Raw genomic sequence first — 15,610 nt, 5'->3', positions numbered from 1 at the left:
CAACTGGAGCATCAGTAAAGCCATCTCCTCAGCCATTATCAGACTCGAAGCTCCTGGACATGCCTGCCGCTTTTACAAACACAAAATCATATTTAACACGGAAAACAAGTAGAGAGCTGGTCTCCAGACCAGAGCAGGGACAGGGCTACTAATCCTGATATCGTGTGATCCATAAGAAACTAAGAAGATGAAGCCCGTTATAGTTCTGTGATATAAATTCAAAATTGTCATTATGAATGGGTAATCTTCGAGGTGTTGTCCCAAACGAGCAACAGGGAAAATTCTCTTTTTTTCGACATAGAGGTTGTATATTTCTATATAGATTTGGTGAAACAAAAAAAATTGACGCTTTTTAAGGTTAGTGATCACGGACAAACATGGCAGCCTATCAGTTGAAAATCAGTTCTCCATATGTTCATGAAGAGTGGTGGCTTATCTGCTCAAGTAAAGAGTTCTTGTTTTCCCTACCTCGAATTGGGTGATAAACGCGCCCAGAGTTCAACCTACAGCCCTCAACCTCTATAAATTCCTTGGGGCCAATATAAATTCCGAAACTCACAATTTACAATCCCTGGTTTGGAACGTCAGAGAATTGAGAGGTGCAACTTTTTAACAGTCGGAAAATTAAAAACCTTCATTGGAATAATGTCTATCCTTTTCATAAAACATTGTATAGTCTAAAAGAGCTGAATCCTCAAAACACTAACATTGATCCACTCACATCTCAGAGAACTGGGGAGAGTAAATGATCATAGGATACAACCTTTAGTATGGTAGATCAAGCAGTGTAACCTCTTGAAGGCAATGCCCATTAACCATAACTACCATATGTTACAATTGTAATATTTTTCCAGGTCCATTGGGTGCAAACAATGGGCCTATTCTTCACCAGGGACTCCCGTTTCTGAAACAATTTCTTTTTGGCATATCTATATTCTGGAGTTAAGAACAGTGAGATTTGACAGATGAAGACTTTAAACCTCAGGTGAGCAAGGAAGGATTTTACACCGAAATGGGCAATTCTTTATGCTCTACATCTGGAAATCGGGGACCAAGCGATCTCTCAGTCTCTATAGAAACCCTTAAGGACTGTTGATGTAGTCTGGTAAACAGCAAGTGACTCTGACGATGCAATTAAGATTGGAAAAAAAGACTCCTATAGGCCAGCTACATCATAACAGAGTGATGTTACAATTATGAGCCTAGCGATAATAGACCTTTTTGCACCAGTAGGAACGCAAAATGCCACTACCTTGTTTCTAGGTACCCAAAAAAGGATCAATGGGGGAAGCATTTTTAATCATTAAGAGTAGAGATTTCTCTTTTAATCTTCCCCTTGTTCATTCATTCCATACTATCTTACATAGTGAACATTGCATTGCCAAACGATCCCGATGGTCCTACCTGGGCCGGGTAAATGTGGTACCCAGATCTCCACTGCACATCGATTCAGCATTATACACATCTCAAGGCTCCTCACAGGCAATGGCATATAATCTTACCCAGATTTGGACAGATTCCTACACAATTACCTCAGCTTAATCAAACTCCTGGCCTGTCACCTGAAGGTTTAGATATCAGACCTGTAAACCTGCCTCAGCAATGCTGGGACACAACTTTTTTCTGATCAATTATAAAAGACTCCCTAATTAAAGTAACCCCACCTGCCAAGGTGCCAATTTCTGGGAAGGTGTATAGAGCTGCCATGTCAACTTCATTTAAACTTGCGCATTCTGTGAAATCAAGTGCTTTACACTTAATGATCGCTTATTCCCTAGTAGTAATTGAAATGTGAAATACCGGGATTCTTCGATGCTAAATTGTATTGAGGTGAAGGGATTTTAACAAGCCAAAATAGATTCCTTATAACAATAGTATTTTAATTCACTTCATTCAGACACTCTTTCTTAGTGTTAGTTAAAGAACATCAGATTTAGAAGACAAGACCCTTCATATACTGAAAGCTAAAATGGTCTTGCGCTGGTATGCAGAAAGAATGAATGAACTGCATGCTACATGGTGCATATGTGTTGCTATTTGCTGCTGACAGAAACGTATTGGGCCTTAGACAAATCAGCAATAGCCCGGTGGCTAATGTACTGCTTAATGTTTGTCTGCAGAAAACCCAATAGAAAATTACCCAGACGAGGGACTGCACATTCTACAAAAGGAAAGGCCTTGACATCTTTTATTCCTGTTATCATGTTTATTTAAGATATGGAAAATGGCCATTTGAAAATCTCTTCCGATCTTTTGTTGACCTTACCACGTTTACATTATGAGAGGGGGACACACTGGCATCCAAGGGTGACTACAAGCCCTAGAAGACACTCTGCACAGTAAGGAGAGAGCATAGGAGGTGGGACCCTCATGCTTGGTTTTATAATGCTTGCATTATAAAGCACTGGGGACAGGCCCGGACTGGCCATAGCGGGCACCGGGCAATACCCCGGTGCGCCGCAACGGTGGGGGCCGGTTTTGGGCCCCTGGGGCCCGTTTGTGTTACAGGGCCGTTTATGCAGCATAGCTGCAAAATCGGCCCTGTAACAAAATCGGCCGAAAACCGGCCCAGGCAAAGAGCTCGGTCGCACCCCTAACCTCTCCTAGGGAGGCCGGCCGAGCACTTTTCCGGGGCCGGTTTTGGTTCCCAGTCCGGCCCTGACTGGGGACTTCCCCACTGCTCAGGACCACCTGGGCTAAGCAAGGGTCAAAGGAGGGCCTGTCTTCGCCTATCATCAGCAGAAGAGGCAGGGCTAGGCCCCCCTCTTTAATTTCATTTGTTCCCCTGATTGCACCATATAGATTGCACTTTCAGTATTCTTTCCCCTGCAACACTTGTTTTAAAAAAGTATGTCCTGTACCTCTGGTTGTAGGGTGTGTTTTTATTTTGGATTCATATTTTTATGTCTTTCGAACATTTGGCGGGAATATTGCTATTATCGACTATGTTTGGGTTATTTTTGATTAAAATAGGCAAATTATTCATTGTTTGACTGTTTGTGGGAGCCACCTACTAGTTATTGAAGGGTGCTGTCTTTCTGGGTTACAAAAGCTGGGCAAGATAAAGGCAGCAGAAAGCCCTTAGGGAGCTGTTAACCCGAAAAGAATACGCAGGCACACAGCAGACCTGCAATTCTAGTGTTCTAAATAAATAATCCAAATTGTAGACAAGGTGGTAGTTCCAAGTAGTTCCTTTATTAAGTTTCAATTGTAGATGTAGAAAGATGAAGGTAAGTTGGTAAATAAGGTAGAAGTATAGCCCCACCAGGAGAAGTCTCCCTCTGCTCAGCCTCTCATCCTCCATCTGACCCTCTCCACCAACCAACATTCCATTACATCATACAGCATTCTCCAGCCATGCAGGCTGAACAGAAGAGAAAGCATTAATGTAAAGAAAGAAGAGAGGAATTAACCACGTAGCAGCTAGGAAACTCTACTAACAAATCCAGCTCCTAGCAAAAAGGACCTGGGACGACCCTAACTGTCAGATCCTTCTTGAGGTGGTAAAGAATAATGACAACTGTTTTATTTCGCACGTTATTGCGCACAGCAACTTGCACAACTACAACTGTGTGGAAACCCATATTGACCCACAGGTTTGGTTTTTGCACTTCTTAGACCTTTACACCGTTTCTAGTCAAGATGTTTATAATTTTCAGCACTGCCTTTACGTGACATTCCTGCTGCAGAGACTAGTGATTTTTGCCAATCAAGTTATCCCTTAAAGACAGTCTTGTGGCTATAGAATGCTTAAAGACTGAGAAGGCCCCTGGTGATATTTATCATTCTGTGCCTCTGATCTAAGCTCCTCACATTAATTCCCTCTCTAGGAAGGATCCAGTAGGTAGGCCTTGGAGTCTCTGAGACCCCTCTGTGAGAGTCCACTGCGTAAAGAGAGCCTCTCGCAACAGAGTTGGGGGAATGATACCACTTCCCCTGGGATCGTAGCTTACTGGACTTTGGATGCAGCTATTCCTCGTCTCCTGGTTTGTGCCCCCGTCACCCTACCCCTCGTCGTTCATGCTGTGTCTCTCACCCTCCCCTCCTCTTTCCCTCCTTCAATTGCTGTCTACTTCCCCTGCTCCTACCCCCTCTCCCCTGATAACATGTACCTTTGTAGCTATGCTCTAATAACTGTGTAACCTTTATAACAATGTAACCTGGAACTATGGTCTGATACTCTTGTAAAGCTCTCTGATACCTCTGGGTCTAGCCAGCGCTATATAAATCATTTCAATATAAAAAATAAATAAATAATGCTGTGTTTGCAGGACGTGATATTCCAGCAACCTGGAGAGGGGCAGAGACTATTCCAGTTTATAACAAGCATTAGGAATGCATTAGGGCTCGGGTTTGTTTTAAGTTAGAGATAATGGCATTGTAAATGGCAATGTGTTTTAGGCACTCTGCACTACCACTCTGCACTACCAATCTGCACTCTGTACTCTCAATCTGCACTCTGCACTACCAATCTGCACTCTGCACTACCACTCTGCACTCTGCACTACCACTCTGCACTCTGCACTACCACTCTGCACTCTGCACTACCACTCTGCACTCTGCACTACCACTCTGCACTCTGCACTACCACTCTGCACTCTGCACTACCACTCTGCACTACCACTCTGCACTCTGCACTACCACTCTGCACTACCACTCTGCACTACCACTCTGCACTAGCACTCTGCACTACCACTCTGCACTACCACTCTGCACTACCACTCTGCACTACCACTCTGCACTCTGCACTCTCAATCTGCACTCTGCACTACCACTCTGCACTACCACTCTGCACTCTGCACTACCACTCTGCACTACCACTCTGCACTACCACTCTGCACTCTGCACTCTCAATCTGCACTCTGCACTACCACTCTGCACTACCAATCAGCACTCTGCACTACCACTCTGCACTCTGCACTACCACTCTGCACTCTCAATCTGCACTACCACTCTGCACTACCACTCTGCACTACCACTCTGCACTACCACTCTGCACTACCACTCTGCACTACCACTCTGCACTATCACTCTGCACTATCACTCTGCACTCTGCACTACCACTCTGCACTCTGCACTACCACTCTGCACTCTGCACTACCACTCTGCACTACCACTCTGCACTACCACTCTGCACTACCACTCTGCACTACCACTCTGCACTCTGTACTACCACTCTGCACTACCACTCTGCACTTTGCACTACCACTCTGCACTACCAATCTGCACTCTGCACTACCAATCTGCACTCTGCACTACCAATCTGCACTCTGCACTACCAATCTGCACTACCACTCTGCACTACCACTCTGCACTCTGCACTACCACTCTGCACTACCACTCTGCACTACCACTCTGCACTACCACTCTGCCCTCTGCACTACCACTCTGCACTGTCACTCTGCACTACCACTCTGCACTACCTCTCTGCACTACCACTCTGCACTACCACTCTGCACTACCACTCTGCACTACCACTCTGCACTACCACTCTGCACTACCACTCTGCACTCTGCACTACCACTCTGCACTACCACTCTGCACTACCACTCTGCACTACCACTCTGCACTACCACTCTGCACAACCACTCTGCACTCTGCACTACCACTCTACACTCTGCACTACCACTCTGCACTCTGCACTACCACTCTGCACTACCACTCTGCACTCTGCACTACCACTCTGCACTCTGCACTACCACTCTGCACTCTGCACTACCACTCGCACTCTCAAACTGCACTCTCACTCTGCACTCTGCACTACCACTCTGCACTCTGCACTACCACTCTGCACTACCACTCTGCACTCTGCACTACCACTCTGCACTCTGCACTACCACTCTGCACTCTGCACTACCACTCTGCACTACCACTTTGCCCTCTGTACTACCACTCTGCCCTCTGCACTACCACTCTGCACTGCCACTCTGCACTACCACTCTGCACTCTGCACTACCACTCTGCACTACCACTCTGCACTACCTCTCTGCACTACCACTCTGCACTACCACTCTGCACTACCACTCTGCACTACCACTCTGCACTACCACTCTGCACTACCACTCTGCACTACCACTCTGCACTCTGCACTACCACTCTGCACTACCACTCTGCACTACCACTCTGCACTACCACTCTGCACTACCACTCTGCACTGTCACTCTGCACTACCACTCTGCACTACCACTCTGCACTACCTCTCTGCACTACCACTCTGCACTACCACTCTGCACTACCACTCTCCACTACCACTCTGCACTACCACTCTGCACTCTGCACTACCACTCTGCACTACCACTCTGCACTACCACTCTGCACTCTGCACTACCACTCTGCACTACCACTCTGCACTACCACTCTGCACTACCACTCTGCACTACCACTCTGCACTCTGCACTCTCAAACTGCACTCTGCACTACCACTCTGCACTACCACTCTACACTACCACTCTGCACTACCACTCTGCACTACCACTCTGCACTACCACTCTGCACTCTGCACTACCACTCTGCACTACCACTCTGCACTACCACTCTGCACTACCACTCTGCACTACCACTCTGCACTACCACTCTGCACTCTGCACTACCACTCTGCACTACCACTCTGCACTACCACTCTGCACTACCACTCTGCACTACCACTCTGCACTCTGCACTACCACTCTGCACTCTGCACTACCACTCTGCACTCTGCACTACCACTCTGCACTACCACTCTGCACTCTGCACTACCACCCTGCACTCTGCACTACCACTCTGCACTCTGCACTACCACTCGCACTCTCAAACTGCACTCACACTCTGCACTCTGCACTACCACTCTGCACTCTGCACTACCACTCTGCACTACCACTCTGCACTCTGCACTACCACTCTGCACTCTGCACTACCACTCTGCACTACCACTTTGCCCTCTGCACTACCACTCTGCCCTCTGCACTACCACTCTGCACTGCCACTCTGCACTACCACTCTGCACTCTGCACTACCACTCTGCACTACCACTCTGCACTACCTCTCTGCACTACCACTCTGCACTACCACTCTGCACTACCACTCTGCACTACCACTCTGCACTACCACTCTGCACTACCACTCTGCACTCTGCACTACCACTCTGCACTACCACTCTGCACTACCACTCTGCACTACCACTCTGCACTCTGCACTACCACTCTGCACTACCACTCTGCACTACCACTCTGCACTACCACTCTGCACTACCACTCTGCACTCTGCACTCTCAAACTGCACTCTGCACTACCACTCAGCACTACCACTCTACACTGCCACTCTGCACTACCACTCTGCACTACCACTCTGCACTACCACTCTGCACTCTCACTCTGCACTACCACTCTGCACTCTGCACTACCACTCTGCACTCTGCACTACCACTCTGCACTCTGCACTACCACTCTGCACTCTGCACTACCACTCTGCACTCTGCACTACCACTCTGCACTACCACTTTGCCCTCTGCACTACCACTTTGCCCTCTGCACTACCACTCTGCACTGCCACTCTGCACTACCATTCTGCACTCTGCACTACCACTCTGCACTACCACTCTGCACTACCTCTCTGCACTACCACTCTGCACTACCACTCTGCACTACCACTCTGCACTACCACTCTGCACTACCTCTCTGCACTACCACTCTGCACTACCACTCTGCACTACCACTCTGCACTACCACTCTGCACTCTGCACTACCACTCTGCACTACCACTCTGCACTACCACTCTGCACTACCACTCTGCACTACCACTCTGCACTCTGCACTACCACTCTGCACTACCACTCTGCACTACCACTCTGCACTCTGCACTCTGCGCTCTCAAACTGCACTCTGCACTACCACTCTGCACTACCACTCTACACTACCACTCTGCACTACCACTCTGCACTACCACTCTGCACTACCACTCTGCACTACCACTCTGCACTCTGCACTACCACTCTGCACTACCACTCTGCACTACCACTCTGCACTACCACTCTGCACTCTGCACTCTGCACTACCACTCTGCACTACCACTCTGCACTCTGCACTACCACTCTGCACTCTGCACTACCACTCTGCACTACCACTCGCACTCTCAAACTGCACTCTCACTCTGCACTCTGCACTACCACTCTGCACTCTGCACTACCACTCTGCACTCTCACTCTGCACTACCACTCTGCACTCTGCACTCTGCACTACCACTCTGCACTACCACTCTGCACTCTGCACTACCACTCTGCACTCTGCACTACCACTCTGCACTACCACTCTGCACTACCACTCTGCACTCTGCACTCTCAAACTGCACTCTGCACTACCACTCTGCACTACCACTCTGCACTACCACTCTGCACTATGCACTACCACTCTGCACTACCACTCTGCACTCTGCACTACCACTCTGCACTACCACTCTGCACTACCACTCTGCACTCTGCAATACCACTCTGCACTCTGCAATACCACTCTGCAATACCAATCTGCACTCTGCACTACCAAACTGCACTACCACTCTGCACTCTGCACTACCACTCTGCACTCTGCACTACCACTCTGCACTACCACTCTGCACTCTGCACTACCACTCTGCACTCTGCACTACCACTCTGCACTCTGCACTACCACTCTGCACTCTGCACTACCACTCTGCACTACCACTCTGCACTCTGCACTACCAATCTGCACTACCACCCTGCACTCTTCACTACCACTCTGCACTCTGCACTACCAAACTGCACTACCACTCTGCACTACCACTCTGCACTACCACTCTGCACTACCACTCTGCACTACCACTCTGCACTCTGCACTACCACTCTGCACTCTGCACTACCACTCTGCACTCGCCACCAGACACGGCGGACTCGTGGAAAATTAATGAAGTGACCTAGAGGGTGAGGATGGGATACTCCGCTACCATCGAGTTCGTAGAAGAACAAGATTACATACGAAAAACAAGCAGCACAGAAAGCATCACTTTCGCAATCGCAATTGTTTAAATTAGCAGCACAGAAAGCATCACTTTTGCAATCGCAATTGTTTAAACAAGCAGCACAGAAAGAGATCACTTTCGCGATCGCAATTGTTTAAAAAAACAAGATCTGAAGCATGTGATTCTCTACATTGCTGGCCGGCGCGCACACAGAGCTCAAGGGAAAAAAAACACAGCAGTGCACACGCTCCCAGCACCATCTGCCTTCAATTACCGGCACCTCGGACAGCTGGTAATTGAGGATTTATGTATTCTTCTGCGCGTGTCCGAACACTTTATGCAGGAAGTGGACATTGAAAAAATTCCAAAGCCCTATGGCGTGCTGCCTTACTTTAACACAGCCTTGCCTGGACCAATTACCATGCACATGGCAGAATACCACACGCAAAAACCGCGCGCTTTCTGGAATGTGCCAGCCCGGACCCCTTTCTGAATTTTTTTTTTTTATAACATAAGAGCTCGGAAGCCCCGCCCCACTTCGTGGTGACGTAGGCCCGAGCCCTAAAAAGGGCAGGATAAATGCACTTGCCAAATATAGGCCGATTTTTCTAATTAACAATTTGCAGAAATTGTTTAACGAACAATAGAGAGATTGAATGTATGGATGGAAGACAATCAGATTCTGTCCTATTTTCAATCAGGTTTTAGAAAGAAAACAAGGCCATTGGATCAGGTCTTCCATCTGGCCATGTTACGTTGGAAATTTGTGACTCTCCTGAGGCAGCAGCTGTATGTGGCATTTGTCGATCTAAGAGCCACATTTGTTTTTGAGCCTAGGTGTTAGCTTTGGTCACTCTTAAAGGCTACGGGTTGGCTACAGTGTTTGCTATCAATAATAAGACTTCACACTGACAATTATGTCCAGGTTCATTGGGGGGAAATGGCACATTAACTGACCGCATTGCTTATAAAAGAGTAATCAGGCAGGGATGTGTACTTGCTCCTATTTCATTCTCAGTGCATATTAATAATGTAATCAAATACCAAAATGATTGTGTGAATACTTCTCCTAAATTACATGGTCACAAAGTCCCTGCCATATTGTTCGCTGTTGATTTCCAAACTCCAATGACATTCAAAATTTGGTAGATACATTTGCTGATTTTTGCAAGCATAGGAGCTGGAGATTAACACGTGTAAAACTAAATACACAGGCGCGGTGCGCCCATTGGGGCTTCGGGGCATTGCCACCCCGCCTGCAGCTCCCTCCGTGTCTCTGAACTTAAGCAAACTCTCAGTTTACTTAAGTTCATAGACGGCGAGGGAGAACTGACAGTCATGTCAGTCAGCATGATGTCGGACCGCCCACCTAAGCGGTCCGGCGTCATGTTGACTGACATGCATTGTCAGACCAGCCAGGGACAGGCAGCAGCACAAGTGCGCATGAGTGGGGAAGGTGAGCACATTTTTCGCCTGTGCCCAGTCATGTGCACTTGTGTTTGCACTGGCTTGCGGATGCCCATTAGGAGCCCCTCGGTCTCCTAACGGGCAGGCGAAGAATAACAGTGCCCTAAGCCAATCCGGGCGCTGCAGCAGCGCCAGGATTGTCTGTGGGGTTGCCACTCCAGTGCAGTGCTGTTCCTGAAGAAGCGCCAACGCAGACCAGGAGCAGAGGCGGTCAGGTAAGTTTCCACATTTTATTCTCCCTCGGCCCCCACATGCAACCAGCCCCCCCGAACCCACCGCGCGACCATGTTCGAGTCTTAGCGGCACGGCAGGATTAACATTCTGTGATTGTGGGCAAATCACTTTAATCTCTCCGCACCTAAAAGTTGACGTGTTTGTCTGTAATGCAACTGGAGCTCATGTAGGACTTGTGCACATATTTGTAAGAATCGGTGCTTGGGAAGCACGCTAATACATTGTTCCTGTCTTCGTGGGCTCTCCCTGAGCCGGCTGCACAAGTACCCCATGCAAAAAAGCAGCTCACCAACTTTATTTATTTATTTGCATTTCTCTCAGCTCAACCCTCAAAAGCCCCAGCAGTTTAATTGTATTGCACAACCCACCCTCCACCTCCCCAGCACGCGTCGATCAGCACGTTATACGTCAGCCAGTATCGATAACTTTCGCCAAAGCAAAGTCAAGTCCAATCCAATTTCACACTTCCCAAATTGACCAGAGCGCGGCGTGTAGTTCGTGTGGGCGCCCGTGTGTAATTTTGTTGTATGTGTGTATGTGTTTGCATGTCTGCGTGTGTGGTAAACATGCGGCGGCGGCGCCCGGCCCCTCTGGAAGACTTTCACGCACGCACCACTTTCCGCACTTCTGGGCTTTTTATATTTTGGAAAAAAGGGGGAGATAAAAGGAGGAGAGCCAGCCACGAGAAAGGAATCTTTTCTAAATGCACCGTCTGAATGGAATGCCAAAAAAAACTGCTAATTAAAGCGAGTTTCTTAACCAAGCTTCATATACATATTTACAACAGTACTACCCGACCTGAGAAGCCCCTTGCGCAGTAAAGGTCCATTTGCAAAAGGATAAAATAAAGAAGGAAAGAAAAATGGCATATAGTCCTCTTGCTCTCCTTTTCGGATTCATATAGGAGCAGTAAATAATGTGTGCACGTGTTTCAAGGAAAGTGCATTGAACCTACTTTAGTTCAAATGTTTAATCCAAAATCGCATATTTCATTTTTGTCAGCTCGTCGTTTTAGCTCAAAGAGATCATTTTGGAGAAGCGAATACAGTGTAAAGTGCTGCTCCTGAGTTATGCTGGAATTTATCTAACCTGAAAAAGTCAGACACCCGAGGGTACGGAATTTATTGGATGTCATTAAATTCAACCTATTTTGCCTTTTTATTAATATCGCGGATTTTGGTGCTTAGTGCACCAACATCCGGACCGTATGTGCTCGTAAATACCGAGCCTTTTTCATAAGGTCCAGCAGGTTTCCATTTGACCTGCCAACAATTAAAAGAGGGAGAACTTTACCACACCGGTACTTGTCGAGTGTACTAAACACCAGATTGTTTTTTAATTACAATCTCTGCGCAAACAGCTGCTTCTGCTGACTGTGCAAGAATCGCAGTTGTAATCTGGTCCTGTAGAAACTGCCACGGCCTTTGGCAGCCTACACGCTGTGAGTCACTTGTGGAAGGTGCGAGTCACTTACACAGTGAAACCACTTCATGGTCCTATTGCAGCGCAGCCGTACATCTCACAGGCCCCGTTTCTAAATTCAGACAGAATATGTAAAAATCGCGGATGCTGGCTGAAAATAATGCTTGGTTACCAGAAAGTGAAGTGTTAGTGTTTACGACTGAAGTTGCCTAGTGGTAATAAAATTCTACAAGATCTCAGAAACCGCAGCAATGCTCAAAATGAGGGTGACTAAACAACTGGATACAGAAATGTTTTTTTTTTCCAGGAACAGGTGACATGATCTTTGGGTTGGTTGGAAGTGCGTGCTGGGGAAGAGGATATAGTGAGCACTGTTATCTCAGTCTGTTATGAAGTCCTGTGTTATACTGAATAAGCTGTTACCTACATTATCATTATATGAAATCTCTTTATTGGTGTCATAACTACACTATCACAATTGCTTTATTATTCTTCAGGCTTTCTCAAATTAACTTGAAAATGCACCATTTGCTGACTCTTTTTAAATGGAAATTATCAGGGGGAGAAGCCCCTCCACTCCCCGAACCCTCCCTATAACGGTTGGGATCACTCTCAACGCTCACTCGCCACAGTGCACTCATCCACAATTTTTACATCCCCCCACTTTCAAATGTCACCAGCCGCCCCTGTAAATATGTAGTATTTAACACTCTCAAATCATAAAGAGGGAAACTGAAACTGGAGACTACTATTCCAGAGAGAGTTGATAGCTTTGATTATCTAGCTTTTAAAATGTCAGCAAATATGTTGTGATCCAAGCATATTATTAAAGGCAGCCTGGTAATTCAGCAGAGAGCGACTGCTGTACTAAAAATGCACAAGGCTACTACATCAGGATTGGTGACTCCGAAGTTATAATTATACATCTCCAGGCTCAGGCTGCTGTATTTTATGGAGCTGAGATTTGGAGTCACTAAAAAGTTAATACATTGACCATCATACGGAATTATTTTGCAAGACCACTTCTTCAAATACCAGGTAGTGCTCCTCTGCCCCCCTTTAATTAGGTGCCTAAGCCCAGCTCCACACCCACTTACCTTGGACGGGTCCTCCAACCAGCCTAGGCCCTTTCAGACCCGGCCTTCACCTCGAGGCTCCCACCTCACCCTCTCTGAGCTGTCTCCTCCTTGTTCCTCCTCACCCAGCCACCTCTCTTCTCTCTCACTCGCTCTTTCTCTGCCATCTTCACTCTCGTGCTGTTTTCTGCTCTCTTTTACCATTTTCACCTTTGTGCCCTCCTCTCTTTAGTGCTTTCTCTCATTAGTGCCTTTTCCCATTTTGTGCAGCTTTCTTTGTGCTTTTTCTGCAGTTTTCTCTTTTGTGCCTCTTTCTATTTTGTGCAGCCTTCTCTTTGGGCCTCTTTTCTATTTTTATGCAGCTTTCTCTTTCTGCCTCTTTTCTATTTTTGTGTAGCTTTCTCTTTGTGACTCTTTTCTATTTTTGTTCAGTTTTCTCTTTGTGCCTTTTCCTCCTTCCCACTTTCCCCCTGCTTTAGGCCCCTCAGCCCCTTTACCCCCTCCTGTGCATTTTTCCACCTCCCCCTGCTTCTTACCTCTTCTCCTGCGTTACCTTCCCGCCTCTTCTTTCTGCTCATAGAAGCCCTGTGTCTACCACCCAACCCTCTTCTCCTAGGACCTACTTAATGGCAGCGGCTGCACTACCGTGCTGCTGGCACACCACAGGCAAACCTGTCTGCACAGGTCTGCGCAAAGACTGTGCCAACCCTAGAAACCCTCGTTTGATCACCCCGAGTAATACTCTGCAGCCTTACTTCGGTAGATGGACTTGGGACGCCGCTTGCCATACTGCAGCCAAACCGCGCCATATAACACTTTAGGAGCCGTCACCTGCTTCCACTGCCTATTCTCATGTTGCCTCCCACACACCACCCCAAGCACAAGCCAACCACACCACCTACAACCCCACCCAACACACCACGCCACCACAAACCCATACAGCGAAACTTACTCTCATGCATGCTGCTCAACACACTATCTCTGAGCAAAAATGCGACCATTATGGATGATATAGTCTGACAATATGTTAAAACGTTATACATCAAATTTAGGCTGAGGAGTTTACCCTCCAGCAATATTTTAGGAAAATGGAGTACAGGCAGCGGCGGCCGGTGCAGGCAAGCGCGTTGAGGCGGAGCGGAGAAGGGTGAGAAAGGGGAGAAGTCTACAGACTACGGAATAGGGACAATTAAAAAAATAAATAAAACCTATTCTGTCGTCTGTCATCTTACCCCGCCTCCCTCCACCACCCCATCAAATTTACCTGCACCGGTGGTGACTGAGTACAGGCACCAAGGACTCCGCCTGCTGCCCATTTTGCACAAGTTTGCCTGAAACAAAGGAGCATGTTCTGTTCTTCTGACCAATTTTCCTAAGGGCAGAAGAAAATAGATTTTACAAATATGCCTGATTTTGGGTATGGGGCGCGACCATGCAGCACTAGGGTTTTGTAAGGTGAACACTCAAGGCCTTTATTGTCGTTGGAGTAAGTAGATTCATGTATGCTTCCTGGTGCCTAAGGAAATGTAACATGGACTGACAAATGCGGTTGTATGTTTGGAGTCAAGCATTCGTACAGCAAAGTGTTAATATCTTTGTATTTGATTAAATGATTGACTGTGCATAGTATGTTTTATGGTGAGTTCCCCCAAAATAAACGACTTAATGAGAATATGAGAATGGAAACATAGGTAGTAAAAATTATCATGAAGAATTGATTGAGATGGAGGACAACCTCGATTTGGCGATCAACATGCTACGAAAATAAGCTAATAATGCTATATAAGAGGCAGTAATGAAGAAAACTAAGTTCCTTTTCTGTACATATAGCTCTCCACCAAGATGTCTACATGGCATTTATGTAAACACTTGCAATGAAACTGAAATGGTGAAAGGGGTGGCATACATTTGCCTACATAATAGAGGAGCTCTAATCAATCCAGAAAATAGCTATTTGAAATTGTTTTAATTGTGCAAAAGTATGCTTGTGTTCTATAGAAACACACTCAACAATACACTTTATAATGTAAGTTGTAATTTAAAACACATATTTTATCAAAACCTCCAGTGCTGGCACTTTTTTACATTAAATTAAATTATTAAAACTAAAAATGTATTCTAATTGTTCACATAGGTGTAAAATTAGTTATGGTTAATTGTGATTTTTTCTTTTATAGACAAAACTATTAAATTATGGAAAATTAGTGAACGTGATAAGAGACCAGAAGGATACAACTTGAAAGATGAAGAGGGAAAGGTTAAAGATCTTTCTACAGTGACATCATTACAGGTGAGATATTCTGGACAAACAGGGTGGCAGGTGGTAGTAATAATGAGTGCATGATATTTTATATGTATACACCATAAATGCCATGAATACAGTTTTGAAGCCTTTCCTTAAGACTCCAAGTCCTGTTATAGAATGCTTGGGTTTGGTTAGTATGATTGGTAGTAGGTAGCCCCAA

The 15,610-nt window shown here is 46.5% G+C and overlaps 1 protein-coding gene across 2 annotated transcripts in view; it reads left to right on the top strand.

Annotated features, from left to right (window-relative positions):
- Positions 1-15,610, top strand: part of PPP2R2C (protein phosphatase 2 regulatory subunit Bgamma) — a 597,242-nt gene that overhangs the window by 240,953 nt on the left and 340,679 nt on the right. For both annotated transcript variants that reach the window (XM_078678502.1, XM_078678501.1), the window contains one exon: positions 15,323-15,435. In XM_078678502.1, coding sequence (XP_078534628.1) covers positions 15,323-15,435 — 113 coding nt within the window. The remainder of the gene's footprint in view (positions 1-15,322; positions 15,436-15,610) is intronic.

The sequence above is a fragment of the Lissotriton helveticus genome, chromosome 2_2 (genome assembly GCF_964261635.1).
Source record: "Lissotriton helveticus chromosome 2_2, aLisHel1.1, whole genome shotgun sequence".
Taxonomy (NCBI): Eukaryota; Metazoa; Chordata; class Amphibia; order Caudata; family Salamandridae; genus Lissotriton; species Lissotriton helveticus.
The sequence above is the reverse complement of the archived record's forward strand: the minus strand, read 5'-3'. Positions and strand labels throughout refer to the sequence as shown.